This window comes from Bos taurus, chromosome 3 (genome assembly GCF_002263795.3).
Source record: "Bos taurus isolate L1 Dominette 01449 registration number 42190680 breed Hereford chromosome 3, ARS-UCD2.0, whole genome shotgun sequence".
Lineage (NCBI taxonomy): Eukaryota > Metazoa > Chordata > Mammalia > Artiodactyla > Bovidae > Bos > Bos taurus.
In genome coordinates this window covers 120,554,901-120,569,835 of record NC_037330.1, presented here as the reverse complement: position 1 = coordinate 120,569,835, position 14,935 = coordinate 120,554,901, and the positions used below count along the sequence as shown (strand labels likewise).

The 14,935-nt window shown below is 49.9% G+C and overlaps 1 protein-coding gene across 4 annotated transcripts in view; it reads right to left on the bottom strand.

Moving 5' to 3' along the window:
- The window catches only part of FARP2 (FERM, ARH/RhoGEF and pleckstrin domain protein 2), a 99,985-nt gene that overhangs the window by 42,600 nt on the left and 42,450 nt on the right, over positions 1–14,935 (bottom strand). For all 4 annotated transcript variants that reach the window (XM_024990358.2, XM_024990360.2, XM_024990361.2 and 1 more), the window contains 5 exons: positions 12,677–12,781; positions 10,792–10,834; positions 9,589–9,667; positions 7,327–7,424; positions 5,369–5,483 (listed from right to left, as the gene is read on the bottom strand). In XM_024990358.2, the coding sequence (XP_024846126.1) occupies positions 5,369–5,483; positions 7,327–7,424; positions 9,589–9,667; positions 10,792–10,834; positions 12,677–12,781 (440 nt within the window). The remainder of the gene's footprint in view (positions 1–5,368; positions 5,484–7,326; positions 7,425–9,588; positions 9,668–10,791; positions 10,835–12,676; positions 12,782–14,935) is intronic.

The following is a 14,935-nucleotide window of genomic DNA, read 5'->3' as shown; positions in this document are numbered from 1 at the left end:
ACTCCATTTATAGTTGTTATAAATACCAGCTATATATTTAGAAATCAGTGAACTAAAATGAACCAGAATGGGTGAATTTAATTCAGATGACCATTATATCTACTACAGTGGGCAAGAACCCTTCAGAAGAAATGGAGTAGCCCTCATAGTCAACAAGAGTCCGAAATGCAGTATTTGGGTACGATCTCAAAAGTGACAGAACGATCTCTGTTTGTTTCCAAGGTAAACATTCAATATCACAGTAATCCACGTCTATGCCCCAACCACTAATGCCAAAGAAGCTGAAATTGAACGGTCCTATAAAGACCTACAAGACCTTCTAGAACTAACACCAAAAAATCATGTCCTTTTCATCATAGGGGACTGGAATGCAAAAGTGGGAAGTCAAGAGATACCTGGAGTAACAGGCAAATTTGGCCTTGGAGTACAGAATGAAGCAGGGCAAAGGCTAACGGTTTTGCCAAGAGAACGCATTGGTCATAGCAAATACCCTCTTCCAACAACACAAGAGAAGGCTCTACACATGGACATCACCAGATGGTCAACACCGAAATCAGATTGGTTATATTCTTTGCAGCCAAAGATGGAGAAGTTCTATACAGTCAGCAAAAACAAGACCAGGAGCTGACTGTGACTCAGATCATGAACTCCTTATTGCCAAATTCAGACTTAAATTGAAGAAAGCAGGGAAAACCACTAGGCCATTCAGGTATGACCTAGATCAAATCCCTTACAATTATACAGTGAAAGTGACAAATAGATTCAAGGGACTAGATCTGATAGACAGAGTGCCTGATGAACTATGGACAGAGGTTCATGACATTGTACAGGAGACAGGGATCAAGACCATCCCCAAGAAAAAGAAATGCAGAAAAGCAAAATGGCTGTCTGAGGAGGCCTTACAAATAGCTTTGAAAAAAAGAGAAGTGAAAAGCAAAGGAGAAAAGGAAAGATATACCCATTTGAATGCAGAGTTCCAAAGAATAGCAAGGAGAGGTAAGAAAGCCTTCCTCAGTGATCAGTGCAAAGAAATAGAGGAAAATAATAGAATGGGAAAGACTAGAGATTCTTCCGGAGAAGGCAATGGCAACCCACTCCAGTGCTCTTGCCTGGAGAATCCCAGGGACAGAGGAGCCTGTTGGGCTGCCGTCTGTGGGGTCGCACAGAGTCAGACACGACTGACGCGACTTAGCAGCAGCATAGCAGCAGAGATTCTTCAAGAAAGTTAGAGATACCAAGGGAACATTTCATGCAAAGATGGGCTCAATAAAGGACAGAAATGGTATGCACCTAACAGAAGCAGAAGATAGTAAGAAGAGGTGACAAGAATACAAAGAACTATATAAACAGATCTTCATGAGCCAGACAGCCATGACGGTGTGATCACTCACCTAGAGCTAGACATCCTCAGTGCAGAATCATATAAAACAGATCTTCATGACCCAGACAGCCATGACGGTGTGATCACTCACCTAGAGCCAGACATCCTCAGTGCAGAATCATATAAAACAGATCTTCATGACCCAGATAGCCATGACGGTGTGATCACTCACCTAGAGCTAGACATCCTCAGTGCAGAATCATATAAAACAGATCTTCATGAGCCAGATAGCCATGACGGTGTGATCACTCACCTAGAGCTAGACATCCTCAGTGCAAAATCAAGTGGGCCTTAGGAAGTATCACTATGAACAAAGCTAGTGGAGGTGATGGAATTCCAGCTGAGGTTTTTCAAATCCTAAAAGATGATGTTGTGAAAGTATTGAACTCAATATGCTAGCAAATTTGGAAACCTCAGCAGTGGCCACAGGACTGAAAAAGGTCCGTTTTCATTCCAATCCCAAAGAAGGGCAATGCCAAAGAATGTTCAAACTACTGCACAATTGCACTCATTTTACACGCTAGTAAAGTAACGCTCAGAGTTCTCCATGCCAGGCTGCAAACGTGAACCAAGAACTTCCAGATGAGTCAAGCTGGATTTAGAAAAGGCAGAGGAACCAGAGATCAAATTGCCAACATCTGCTGGATCATAGAAAAAGCAAGAGAATTCCAGAAAAACATCTGCTGCATTGACTAAACTAAAGCTTTTGACTGTGTGGATCAGAGCAAACTGTGGAAAATTCTTCAACAGATGGAAATATCAGACCACCTTACCTGCCTCCTGAGAAATCTGTATGTAGGTCAAGAAGCAACAGTTAGAACCAGACACGGAGCAATGGACTGGTTCAAAATTGGGAAAGGAGTATATCCAGGCTGTATACTGTCACCCTGCTTATTTAACTTATATGCAGAGTTCAGTTCAGTTCACTTGCTCAGTCGTGTCTGACTCTGCAACATCATGGACTGCAGCATGCCAGGCCTCCCCGTCCATCACCAACTCCCAGAGCTTGCTCAAACTTATGTCCATTGAGTCAGTGATGCCATCCAAGCATCTCATCCTCTGTCTTCTCCTTCTCCTCCTGCCTTCAATCTTTGTCATCATCAAGGTCTTTTCTAATGAGGTGACTCTTTGCATCAGGTGGCCAAAGTATTGGAGCTTCAGCTTCAGCATCAGTCTTTCCAATGAACATTCAGGACTGATTTCCTTAGGATGGACTGGTTGGATCTCCTTGCAGAGTACATCATGCGAAATGTCGGGCTGGGTGAAGCACAAGCTGGAATCAAGACTGCTTGGAGAAATATCAATAACCTCAGATACACAGATGACACCACCCTACTGGGAGAAAGTGAAGAACAACTCAACAGCCTCTTGATGAAAGTGAAAGAGGAGAGTGAAGAAGCAGGCTTAAAAATCAACATTCAAAAAACTAAGATCATGGCGTCTCATCCCATCACTTCATGACAAACAGACGGGAAAACAATGGAAACCGTGTCAGACTTTATTTTCCTGGGCTCCAAAATCACTGCAGATGGTGACTGCAGCCATGAAATTAAAAGATGCTTGCTCCTTGGAAGAAAAGCTATGACCACCCTAGGGAGCACATTATTAATGTGTTTTTAAAGCAGAGACGTTACTTTGCTGACAAAGGTTCATCTAGTCAAACTATGGCTTTTCCAGTAGTCATATATGGATGTGAGAGTTGGACTATAAAGAAAACTGAGCACTGAAGAAGTGATGCTTTTGAACTGTGGTGTTGGAGAAGACTCTTGAGAGTCTCTTGAATTGCAAGGAGATCCAACCAGTCCATCCTGAAGGAGATCAGTCCTGAGTGTTCATTGGGAGGACTGATGCTGAATCTGAAGCTCCAATACTAATACTTTGGCGACCTGATGTGAAGAGTCAACTCATTAGAAAAAGACTCTGACGTTGGGAAAGACTGAAGGCAGGAGGAGAAGGAGAAGACGAGATGGTTGCCTGGCATCACTGACTTGATGGACATGAGTTTGAACAAGCTCCAGAAGGTGGTGAAGGACAGGGAAGCCTGCCATCCACGGGGTCACCAAGAGTCAGACGCGACTGAGCAGCTCCACAACTGGCTGCATCCCCTGTGACAGCACAGCTGGCAGCTAGCCTGGTGTATACACAGCAGCTGCAGCTCTTACTCCTCTGCCCTGTCCCCCGTTCCCCAGCCCTCTCCCCCGGTATCCCCTATATCACACGTCTATATCACGTGTCTGTTTCTGTCTTGTTCTATCCACTAGTTTGCTGCATTTCTAAGATTCCATATGTAAGTGAAATCATGTAGAATTTGTTCTTCTCTGTCTGAGTTATTTCACTTGGCACAATACCCTCCAGGCCCATCCATAATGTTGCAAGTAACAGGGTTTCTTTCTTCCTGTGGCTGAGCAGTATTCCATTGTGTATGTGTATATACATGCACACACGCGCACGCACGCACGCCCGCATCTTCTTTGTCCACTGCTCTGTTGATCTGTTTCTCGTCCTCTGTCGCAGCCTCTGGCAGGTGTGAGGCAGCATCTCACCGTGGTTTTGATGTGCGTCTCCCTGCTGACTGGCGGCGCTGAGCATCTTTTCACGTGTCTGTGTTTCTTTAGAAAGATGTCTCTTCAGGTCCTCCGCTCAGTTTTCAATCAGGTTGGTTGTTTTTTCATGTTGACTTGTATGACTTCTGTGTGTATTTTGGATGCTGACTCTTTAACCAGACATATTTTCTCCTATTCAGTAGGTAGCCTTTGTTTTGTTGATAAGTCTCCTTTGCCGTGCAAAAGCCTTTTGGTTTTATTAGGTCCCATTTGTTAATTTCTGCTTGATCCCCTTGCCTGAGGAGACACATCCAGAATCACAGAGTTGACCCTTGAACAAATCGGGGGTTAGGGGCCCCAACCCTCTGCACACATCCGCCGTCGGCCCTCGGTATCCATGGTTCTACATCTGAGAATTCAACCCGCCTCGGACCACCCCATGTAGCATCTGCTACTGAAAACAGCCCGTGTGTGAGTGGACTTGCCCAGGTCGAGCCTGTGTTGTTAAGGGGTCTACTGTACTGCTAAAGTCCATGTCCAAGAACATACCGTCTGTTTTCTTCCAGGAGTTTCATGGTTTCAGGTTCTATAAGGCTTTTTCTGGCTCCACAGCTTAAACCAGGACTAGAGCCTTGGGTGCTGGCCGCCTGTACGGCCCCAGGCTGCTGGCTCGGGCGCATCCTTGCGGTTCATCCTTGTGGCTCATCTTTGCAGTTCATTCTTGTCTCATTCATACTCGTGGTTCATCTTTGTGGTTCATTGTCGTGGCTCAACTTTGCGGTTCATCTTTGCGGTTCATCCTTGCAGTTCATTCTTGCGGTTCATCCTTGTGGTTCATCCTTGCAGCTCATCTTTGCAGTTCATTCTCGTCATTCATACTCGTGGCTCATCTTTGCGGTTCATCCTTGCGGTTCATTCTTGCAGTCCTCGCAGAGTGGGCTCCGCCCGTCACTCCAACCCACAGGTCACAACTGACAGGTCTGGAAGCCAGTGCTGCCCGACCAGACACGCAGAAGGCCCCTGTGGCTGCGAGCAGAACACGTGGACAAGCACAGTCCTTCAGGAAGGGGAGGGGACCTTCAGTGGTCTGACCTGGGTCTGTGTCACTCAAACCCACCCTCACCCCAAGCCCAAAGCAGGGCCTGCAGCAGAGCCTCACCGACAGGGCGTCGGTGCGTCTGCAGGCTCCCTCCCCGGGGCCAGGCCTCCAGGACCCTCCCCGCAAGTGGCTCCCCAGCCTGGCCCGGCCTCTCCATCTCTTAGTCCCTCTTTGGTCACCCTCACCTCACCCCAGGGCCGCGTCTCAGGGAGCTAGACGACAGGGCTGTGGCACAGGTGACCCCACCCCGGACCCCCGACCTGGCGTGGCCACCACAGGACCTGGTCTGCCCCAGGGAGGGGCAGGGGCGAGCGTCTCGCCCGAGCCTGACAATGCCCAACTCACGCGAGCTCGCGGTGAAACGCCAGGATCCTGTGCAGGGCACGCTCCTGCCGTGGCACATACTCGTGGGCACGCAAGTGCTCCCTGTCCAGCGCCTCATCGTAGTCCCCGACTTCCGCTGAGGTGAGAGAGGAACAGTAGGCAATCTTAGTGCTTACGTAAAAATACAAGCATGTAAATGCATGAAGTAAAAGCAAAAAGATTCTAATTCTGTAGTACGAGAATATACCCCTCAAACAAAATTCTGTACTAGATTTTCCCAAATATCTTATGCTATTAGAGGCAAACACACAGGTGAAGGGAATTTCTCCTGAGTCCTGAACAGGAAAGATGCTGGTGAGCAACTTGGGCGGCAAATCCCGAGCTGTGGTTGGCTACATTTTCATCCACGCTTTCTCTGTCAGCTATCTCAGGACCACTGCACCCAGGATAAGGTCCTGTGTTTTGTTTCGGGATAATGCATTTTAAATTGTTTTTTCCTTCAGTACTTCTCAAATTCTCAAAAAACAATGACAGTCTCCAGTTTCATGTATTTTAAGGCTATACTCATTTGAAAAACAGCGGTTAAAGCCCAGCACTTTTAAGCAATACACTCTGTTTGGAGACATTTCACCCTCACAGAAGGCCCGCAGGCACAGGGTCACACCTTGGCACAAGTGTGTAACAACAGGACCTGCCCCCCGACCCCGCACCCACCGCCCAGATCGGGACCACCTGCTGCTGCGTCCTAGCTGCTGCATGGGTGTCTTGGCAGCTGCCTGACATGTCTCTGCAGCCAAGGACCAGGTAGAACCCTACAGCACATCTAGCCGTGTGCATTTTCACCGGCCTCCAGTCTCTGCAGCACAGGCCTGAGGTGGACACGTCACTGAGGGACACCTGAGCTGCATGCACAGCCCTCAAGCAAGAGGCACCGCCAAATGGTGCTGTGCACTGAAGAGCCACCTTCCATCTGACACGACCTGGACAAACAAGAACTGAAAGAGTCCCGAGAGTCCCTTGGACTGCAAGGAGATCCAACCAGTCAATCCTAAAGGTAATCAGTCCTTAATACTCATTGGAAGGACTGATGCTGAAGCTGTTCTCCAATACTTGAGCCATCCGGTGAGAAGAGCAAACTCATTGGAAAAGACCCCAATGCTGAGAAAAACTGAAGGCAGGAGAAGAAGGGGATGACAGGGGATCAGACGGCTGGATGGCATCACCGACTCAATGGACATCAGTTTGAGCAAACTCTGGGAGATAGTGAAGGATAGGGAAGCCTGGTGTGCTGCAGTCCATGGGGTCACAAAGAGGCAGACACAACTTAACAACTGAACAACAATAAAGATGCTTCAACACTTGTGTTGCCAACCGTGAACAAGACCCACCTGGCAGGACGGCAAACCTCTGGGAACACTTGCCGTTTGGAGATGGTGTGTCAGGGACGGACCAAGGAAGGCACATACCCTACGGTCCTAACATGCTGGGGCCTCTCTCTGCCCTGCTTCCTGCACCCACACTCCAGAGCGTCCACTCTACACAGAAGACGTGGTCCAGCGCCCAACACTCCAGAGCGTCCACTCTACACAGAAGATGGGGTCCAGCCCAGGAGCCTTCCGGGCCTCCTCCTTTCTGTCCTGCACCGGGCAGCACACACCTGCTTCCCACAGCCTCCCCTCGTGCTCCTCCCAGCTCAAGTCTGAAGTCCATAATGCGCCGTGCTCTGAAGCATCACCTGCTGAGATGCTGGAGGGTCTCCTCTGTCCTTCAGGGACTGATGCCTGCCTTGCATGGGGGCTGTGATGTCACCCCAGAGTCGGGGTACAGCCTGGAGCCCAAACTGGAGGTCTGAGGCCAAGGGAGACCGTTGGGGTCTCGCATGGCCTGTCTCCCTCCCAGGCAGGAAGCTAACTTTTAGCCCCTCAGAAAAACCTGGGCATAGCGGGTCCCGTGAGTGTGGGTCGCGTGGGGACACTCACCCTGCAGGAGGTGGGATGCCAGGAGGGCAGCTGTGGTGTCCGTGCAGGTCAGACGTTCCTCCAGAAGGTCTCTCTTAAGCTGCAGGGCAAACAAGTATCTAGGAGGAGACAGAAGCACACAAATCAGGCCCAAGGCTCCTGGGACACACGCCCCCCATGTCGCAGGAAGACACACAGCCCTGCCGCACTGAGCAGACGGTGCCAGGCGGCCTGGCCCCACAGAGCTCAGCATCCACATGGCGGCTGGCACACCACACGCTGGGCACCAGACCGCCCGGAGCTGCGCTTTCCAGGGGGCAGCTCACAAACTCACGCTCCTCGTGTCACACAGACAGAACCGCACGCACGGTTTTGTGGGAAGTAGCAGAAACAGCCAACAAGGACAGAACGTCAAGTGTGGCTGTGAGTCTCAAAGAGACAGATAATACCCGGTCTTGGCTGGAAGCTGAGACACAGGCACGCTGAATTAAGGGGTGAGAGTGTAGCAGGGCGTGGGTTGACACGACTTACACATTCACTCACTCCAGCAGTGAGCAGCCCCGAGCACACGGGTGCTCCAGGCGCAGGAGACAGCAGGGGAGCAGCAGAGCCGCCCCGTCCTTCTCGGGGCTCCCACACCAGTGTCAGCACCAGGCCTACTGGGCTCACACCGGAAATGTGCGTCCCCCTCAAGCAATCCCACCCCGTGAACTTCTCTACAGAAATGTTTCCAGAGCTCACCAAGATGTGCGCAGAAGGACACTTAGCTGCAGCTCTGCAGCAGAGAACAGCCAGACACAACCCAGACTCGCCCCACATGAGGCTGGTTCACCAGAGCCGGAGGCAGCCACGCACACCGACGTGAAGGACGCCCAGGGCAGCAGCGGGCACGCAGGGAAGGGAAGGAGACCCTCCCACGGCTGTGTGCGCAGTCTGACTCTGCTTTCTAAGACACTCATTTAAGGCCCCGGTCTGCCGGCGCGGGGACTCCACCTGGAGGACACGCCCCCGTGGCAGTCCTTCAGGGACCAGGGTGGCACGCAGTGAAGAGGTGTGCCGACTTTTTACTCCACGTAACTTTATTTTAAAGCTTTTTTTCTTTTACCACAGATATGTCGTTTTTAAATAAATTAAACAAAGACCTTCTGCATAAACTCGGCTTGGCCCCCAGACAGAATTAGGCTGACACTTCCTGTTGCTCACAGTTGTCAAGGCATATATATTTAAAAGTGGTTCCTGAAAAGGGACTTCATGGTAAATGTCAGGCATTTAATGCACCATTAAGATAAGCTCACTCATATTTTCTGCTGTCCCTGGGGTCGGCCTCCCTCCTGTGAAGACTTGAGGCTGCAGCCACGTGGCCTAAGCTTCCCTGAAGCCCAGCCTGTGGCTCTGTGACAGTGGAACAGTCGGCAGAGACCCAGGCAGCGGGTCCAAGACCCAGAGGATCCGGGTACAAATCCATGTTGGGTCAGGGAGCTATTCTGTTACTACTGCATCGTCACTGTGGTCTTCTCTTCACTTGTATCCAACTCTGGGTTTTCACTTGATTTTTAGATTTTTTGCTTTATTCCTCATGATAAAGTTAGTACATAAAAGACAAGGGAAAAAACCACTTCCATAATCTTAATACCCAGGTGAAACACTGGTATTAGTGCTTTCAATCACTTTCAATCATTTCTGCAAAGAATCAATCGTGAATTTAAAAAAGCAGCAAAAAGAGATCCCCTGAAGAGTTTCTGCTCCGTATACTCCTAAAGACTTTCACACTTGGTCCTGCTCCCAGTTAAAGTCATTTTGTTGATAAAATAGTAAAGGAATGGGCAAAACTCTTACAAACTTCGTGCAAGCATGCTAAGTCGCTTCAGTCGTGTCTGACTCTGTGAGACCCTATGGACTGCAGCCCACCAAGCTCCTCTGTCCATGGGATTCTCCAGGCAAGAACACTGGAGTGGGTTGCCACGTCCTTCTCCAAACTTTGTGCATACACACAAATCTAGGCTCATCTGGAGAATATCTGTTCAGCAGTACCCTAACATCCCACTTTTAATTCTCAAATTTGTATCACAAACTTTCTTCTAAATCCTATTTGCATTTGGGTCTGTGAGGAGTTAACTCCAACAATGCTTCTTTTAGCTGTGACATTCTGGTCCCAACTTGGACATGGACACTGGGCTGGTTCTCTGTGTGAAGGACCCTGACCAGGCGCCCAGGGGACGCGCAGGTGCTGCAGAGGGTGAGCGGGACCCGCTCGCGGTGGCTCCTGTCAGTCAGGCTCTTTACCGTGTATATTCTTCTTGCAGCTGACCCGGATCCGGTGGGAAGAACTTCACCGCCAGGCGGAGCACTGCATTCTTTGGTCCTATAGAAAGAAAGATTTACGGTCCACAAATAAGTCACTCTCTGTATTTGCTGTCTCTCTGCATGTTCTGGCATAACTGAGCTGGTGCTTTCAAATGGACTGTTGGAGCAAGTCTTTTCAAGTAAGAGGATATTAAGACACTTCCGGTGCATGGAGTTATTAGTCCTAAGTACCAGTCACACATAGCAAAGAAAAAAAATGAAAACTTTTGTATAAAGCAGAGGTTACTGAAAGTTTGAAACCCTAAAAAAAAGACTGCACATTAAAATCTTAAAATATATTCTTTTTATTTTAGGAGTAAAAAAGTGTGTTTATACTAATAGTAGTAGCAATAATTTTAAAAGCCTGCAAGCTCCCAGGCGGCCTAGTGGCTATGATTCTGGGCTTTCACTGCCAGGGCCTGAGTTCAACTCCTGGTCAGGGAAAAGAGATCCCATGAGCAGAGCGGCAAAGCCAAAAAGCAAAAATAAATAAAAAATTAAAAGGCCATTATTCTTTAAATCCTTATATACTTTAGCGAAAGAAAAGTGTTATCATTCAATATACGAAACGAGGACAACCTGATTACTATAAAGGAAAAGCATAAGATATTAGCTCATCTGAGTATTTAAGCTTTACTGAAGTTTTATAATAACCCAGTCATGTAACTTTCACCAACAGAAAAGAGGAACTGCTTTGCTAAAATGCTATGGCAATTGAAATGGTCTTGGCTTCTAAGTGAACAGAAGTTCCTTCCATAATCCTCTCCCCCTCAGTTTAGTTCTAAAAATGTTACAGGTGAGTTCAAATGACTGGAGATGTCACCCTGAATGTCCTTTCATAATTAGAAGCTACACACTTATTTTGCATATTGGCCAAAACTGGAAGCAATATTGACCAGCATATCCTATTTCTCCCACAGGTGAGGCAGGTAACCAAGAACTATCTGAGTTAACTGATGGCCCACCCTCCACGCCCCATGCTTGAAGCTAACCGGCAGAGCAGCCTTCAGCTGCAGCTGCCGCGGGAGGCGCTTCAGTGCCACCCCGAGGTGACGACCAGGATCGTCTGCGCCTTGAATCCGAACAGTCAAGGAAAAGCATCTTAGGTGAACAGAACTTTAAAGAGTTAAAAAAACGACTTACTTCGTACTTGTCTAATGATGGGTTTCATAGGTTCAAGCCAGATCTAAAGAGAATTTAAGAAAAGATGTCAAATCATTAACTGACTACTCTATTTAATCAGTATATTACAAAACACAAAAATATTTATATTTAAGACAAATATTTAAAGGAGGAACATCCCCCCCCATGTTGAATCTTGATACAACAGATGCCAAGTCCCACAGGGAGGGCTGCGTGTCCCACCGGCCATGGGGCGCACTGCCACAGGGCTGAGGGGACCCAGAGCTCTGCGTGTGTGTGTGCACGGAGGGGTGTGTGTGTGAGTGTGTACGGCATGTGGTGTGTGTATGTGCATGATGTGAGTGTGGTGTGTGGTGTGAGTGTGGTGTGTGTGTAATGTGGTATGTGTGTGTGATGTCTGTGTGGTGTGTGTGTTTGTATGGCGTGTGGTGTGTGTGTGTCTATGTGTGGTGTGTGTGTGTGGTGTGAGTATGGTGTGTGTGTGTGTGTGGAGTGTGTGTGATGTGTGGTGCAAGTGTGGTATGTGTGCATGGCATGTGCTGTGTGTGGGTGTGATGTGTGTGTGTGGTGTGTGGTGTGAGTGTGGTGTGTGTGTGGTGTGTGTGTGTGATGTGTGGTGTGAGTGTGGTGTGTGTGCATGGTGTGTGGTGTGTGTGGGTGTGATGTGTGTGGTGTGTGTGTGCTGTCTATGTGGTGTGTATGTGTGCTGTCTATGTGGTGTGTGTGTGTGGTGTGAGTGTGTGTGTGATGTGTGGTGTGAGTGTGGTATGTGTGCATGGCGTGTGGTGTGTGTGTGATGTCTGTGTGGTGTGTGTGTGTGGCGTGTGTGTGTGATGTGTGTGGTGTGTGGTGTGTGTGGTGTGAGTGTGGTGTGTGTGTGATGTCTGTGTGGTGTGTGTGTGTGGTGTGTGGTGTGTGTGGTGTGAGTGTGGCGTGTGTGTGATGTCTGTGTGGTGTGTGTGTGTGGCGTGTGTGGTGTGTGGGTGTGATGTGTGTGGTGTGTGGTGTGTGTGGTGTGAGTGTGGTGTGTGTGTGATGTCTGTGTGGTGTGTGGTGTGTGGGTGTGATGTGTGTGGGTGTGATGTGTGTGGTGTGTGGTGTGTGTGTGACGTCTGTGTGGTGTGTGTGTGTGGTATGTGTGGTGTGTGGTGTGAGTGTGGTATGTGTGCATGGCGTGTGGCGTGTGTGGTGTGATGTGGTGTTTGTGTATGTAGTGAGTATCTGCTAAGTCCAAACACATGTCAGGCACCTGCTGCCTCTGTAAACAGCAAGCTGGTGAGAGGACTGCTGTGCGGTGGGGTGGCCATGGCTCCATGATGCTGATGTGCTTCTGAACTAACAGGTCATTTGGTTTCCTATAAGCACTAAAGCTCCACACTTTGACGGTTCATCTATTAAGTAAAATGAGCATAACCAGTTTAGTAAAGCAGTTTGCTCAAATCCACCCTCGAAATGACTAATTGGAAAAGACCCTGATGCTGGGAAACACTAAAGGCAGGAGGGGAAGGGGACGACAGAGGATGAGAGGGTTGGATGGCATCGCCGACTCAATGGACATGAGTTTGAGCAAGCTCTGGGAGATGGTGAAGGACAGGGAGGCCTGGCGTGCTGCAGTCCACGGGGTTGCAAAGAGTCAGACACGACTGAGCGACTGAACAGCTCTTGAAACGAGTATCACAGAAGATGCGTGCCACTTGCTTTGGTGACTTGTGCAGGAGGGGCTCCCTTGTGGCTGTACAGAGGACGTTTTAACGGCGCCGTCAGGGTCACAGTGCGCCCTGCCGCACTGTGCCAGCAGGTCCTGGGGCACTGGCCCAGGAGCACCACCGGCTGCATCCCGCAGCTCATGCAGAGTCACTTTTCAAAACCACACCGTGACACGTACCCAGCAGGACTGTGCGTTCTGGGACTCCAGGCCGAAGTAGTCACACTCTATCAGGTTCAAGCGCTCCCACACCTGCGTCAGCAACGCCTGGCCATCGCACTTCGGCTGTGATGAGACAGAGAAGACAGGAGGAGGATCAACCACAGGACCTTCAACAACACAGGTTTACCCCACAGGCAAAACTTCGTTGCGCTAAATTCTTGCTTCCCTTTCGCTTCTGTTGAGGTTCACAAACTGCCGCAGGGCTAACAAATGACACGGGCTCTGCCTTCCCAGAAACTGACGCCCAGTGCAGCTGAAAGGCCTCCGTTTGGATTCTGAGTGTGCTGAGTTACAGTCTTTCATAACTTTAAGGTTGGAGGAACCATTTTTAGCCTCAGTAAACACTTCATCAAAGGATCCTGACATTTACTAAAAATGAGTCTCGAGTCCACGTCTGCAGGGGACCCCAGCGGCAACGCAGTGTCTGGCCCGCCCCTCACACGGCCAGAGGGCAGCTCCCACTCTGCTCACAAAGATGAGCTCCAGCAGACCAAAGGCTGGAGGAACACAGAGGAGGCTGGTCTGTGGCCTCCAGGCGAGGAGAGTCCCCTAAGCAGAGCACAGAGGAGAGACAGATTCGATGAAACAAAAATAAACATTTTCTGAAGAGACAGACGCTGAGCAAAGTTACAATCCTGAACCACGCTGAAAAACTCGTGTCTCACGCTGCTCTGACGACCTGTGTGAAGAAACACGCATGGCTTCAGGCACACAAAGGAACTCAAGCCCTGTGGTGATAAAGAAACGAAAACAGCAAGGGATCCCTTTGCAACCATCAAACAGGTTATGATGATGCTGGCAGCGAGTGGCGTGGCTGCGGGGAGACCACATCACTGCCCGGACGACGTGAAAACACCTCATACACACCTTTGCCCCAGCAACTTCACTTTAGCTTCCTTCGGCAGGTCACCCAGAACAGCTGCAGAGCTGACAGGCAAGGACAGATGGGCAAAGAACTGGAAGCAGAGCCCTGATGGACGCATCCATAACAAGCTACACATCCCGCGAAGAAACACGGGACTGTGTGGACCATCGTGGAACAGAGGCAAGACAACAGTTCAGTCAAGAAAAGGAGTTTCTGTCTCCATACACTGTGACTCCCTTTCATAAAACACACGCTACTAACACACGACAGAGACAACACATGCTACCAACACACCAGAGAGACAGCGCACCCCACGGACACACCACAGAGAGAGCTCAGCCCACGAACGCACCACAGAGAGAGCTCACAACATGAACACACCACAGAGAGAGCTCACCCGACGGACACACCAGAGAGAGAGCTCACCCGACGGACACACCAGAGAGAGAGCTCACCCCACGGACACACCACAGAGAGAGCTCACCCCACCGACGCACCACAGAGAGAGCGCACCCCATTGACGCACCACAGAGAGAGCGCACCCCACAACCACACCAGGGAGCTTCCCCACCAACGCACCACAGAGAGAGCTCACCCCACAACCACACCACAGAGAGAGCTCACCCCACCAACGCACCACAGAGAGAGCTCACCCCACGAACGCATCACAGAGAGAGCTCACCCCACAAACGCACCACAAAGACAGCGCACCCCACGAACGCACCACAGAGACAGCGCACCCCACGAACGCACCACAGAGACAGCGCACCCCACGAACGCACCACAGAGAGGGGTCACCCCACGGACACACCACAGAGAGAGTGCACCCCACCGACACACCAGAGAGTGCACCCCACGAACGCACCACAGAGACAGCGCACCCCACGGACACACCACAGAGAGAGTGCACCCCACGAACGCACCACAGAGAGAACTCACCCCACAAGCGCACCACAGAGAGAGCGCACCCCACGAACGCACCACAGAGACAGCGCACCCCACGAATGCACCACAGAGAGAGTGCACCCCACGGACACACCACAGAGAGAGTGCACCCCACCAACACACCACAGAGAGAGCGCACCCCACGAACGCACCTCAGGGACGAGCCGAGAAGGCTGTGTGCTGCATCTTCCAGGGGCTGAGCGGAAGAGGGGGATCAGGCATGCCTTCCAGGCTCACCTCAGTTATTAACTAGTCCTAGATGTTCAGGTCTAAATTTTCCATCAGCAGGCATGTCATTTGTGTAGTTAAGATATAATACATATAAGTGGGGTGAGAGGGACACATCCACGTTTAACCACCAGATTTTTTCCCTGTGTTCTTGTGTGGTGCTGAGGCTTATAAAATGA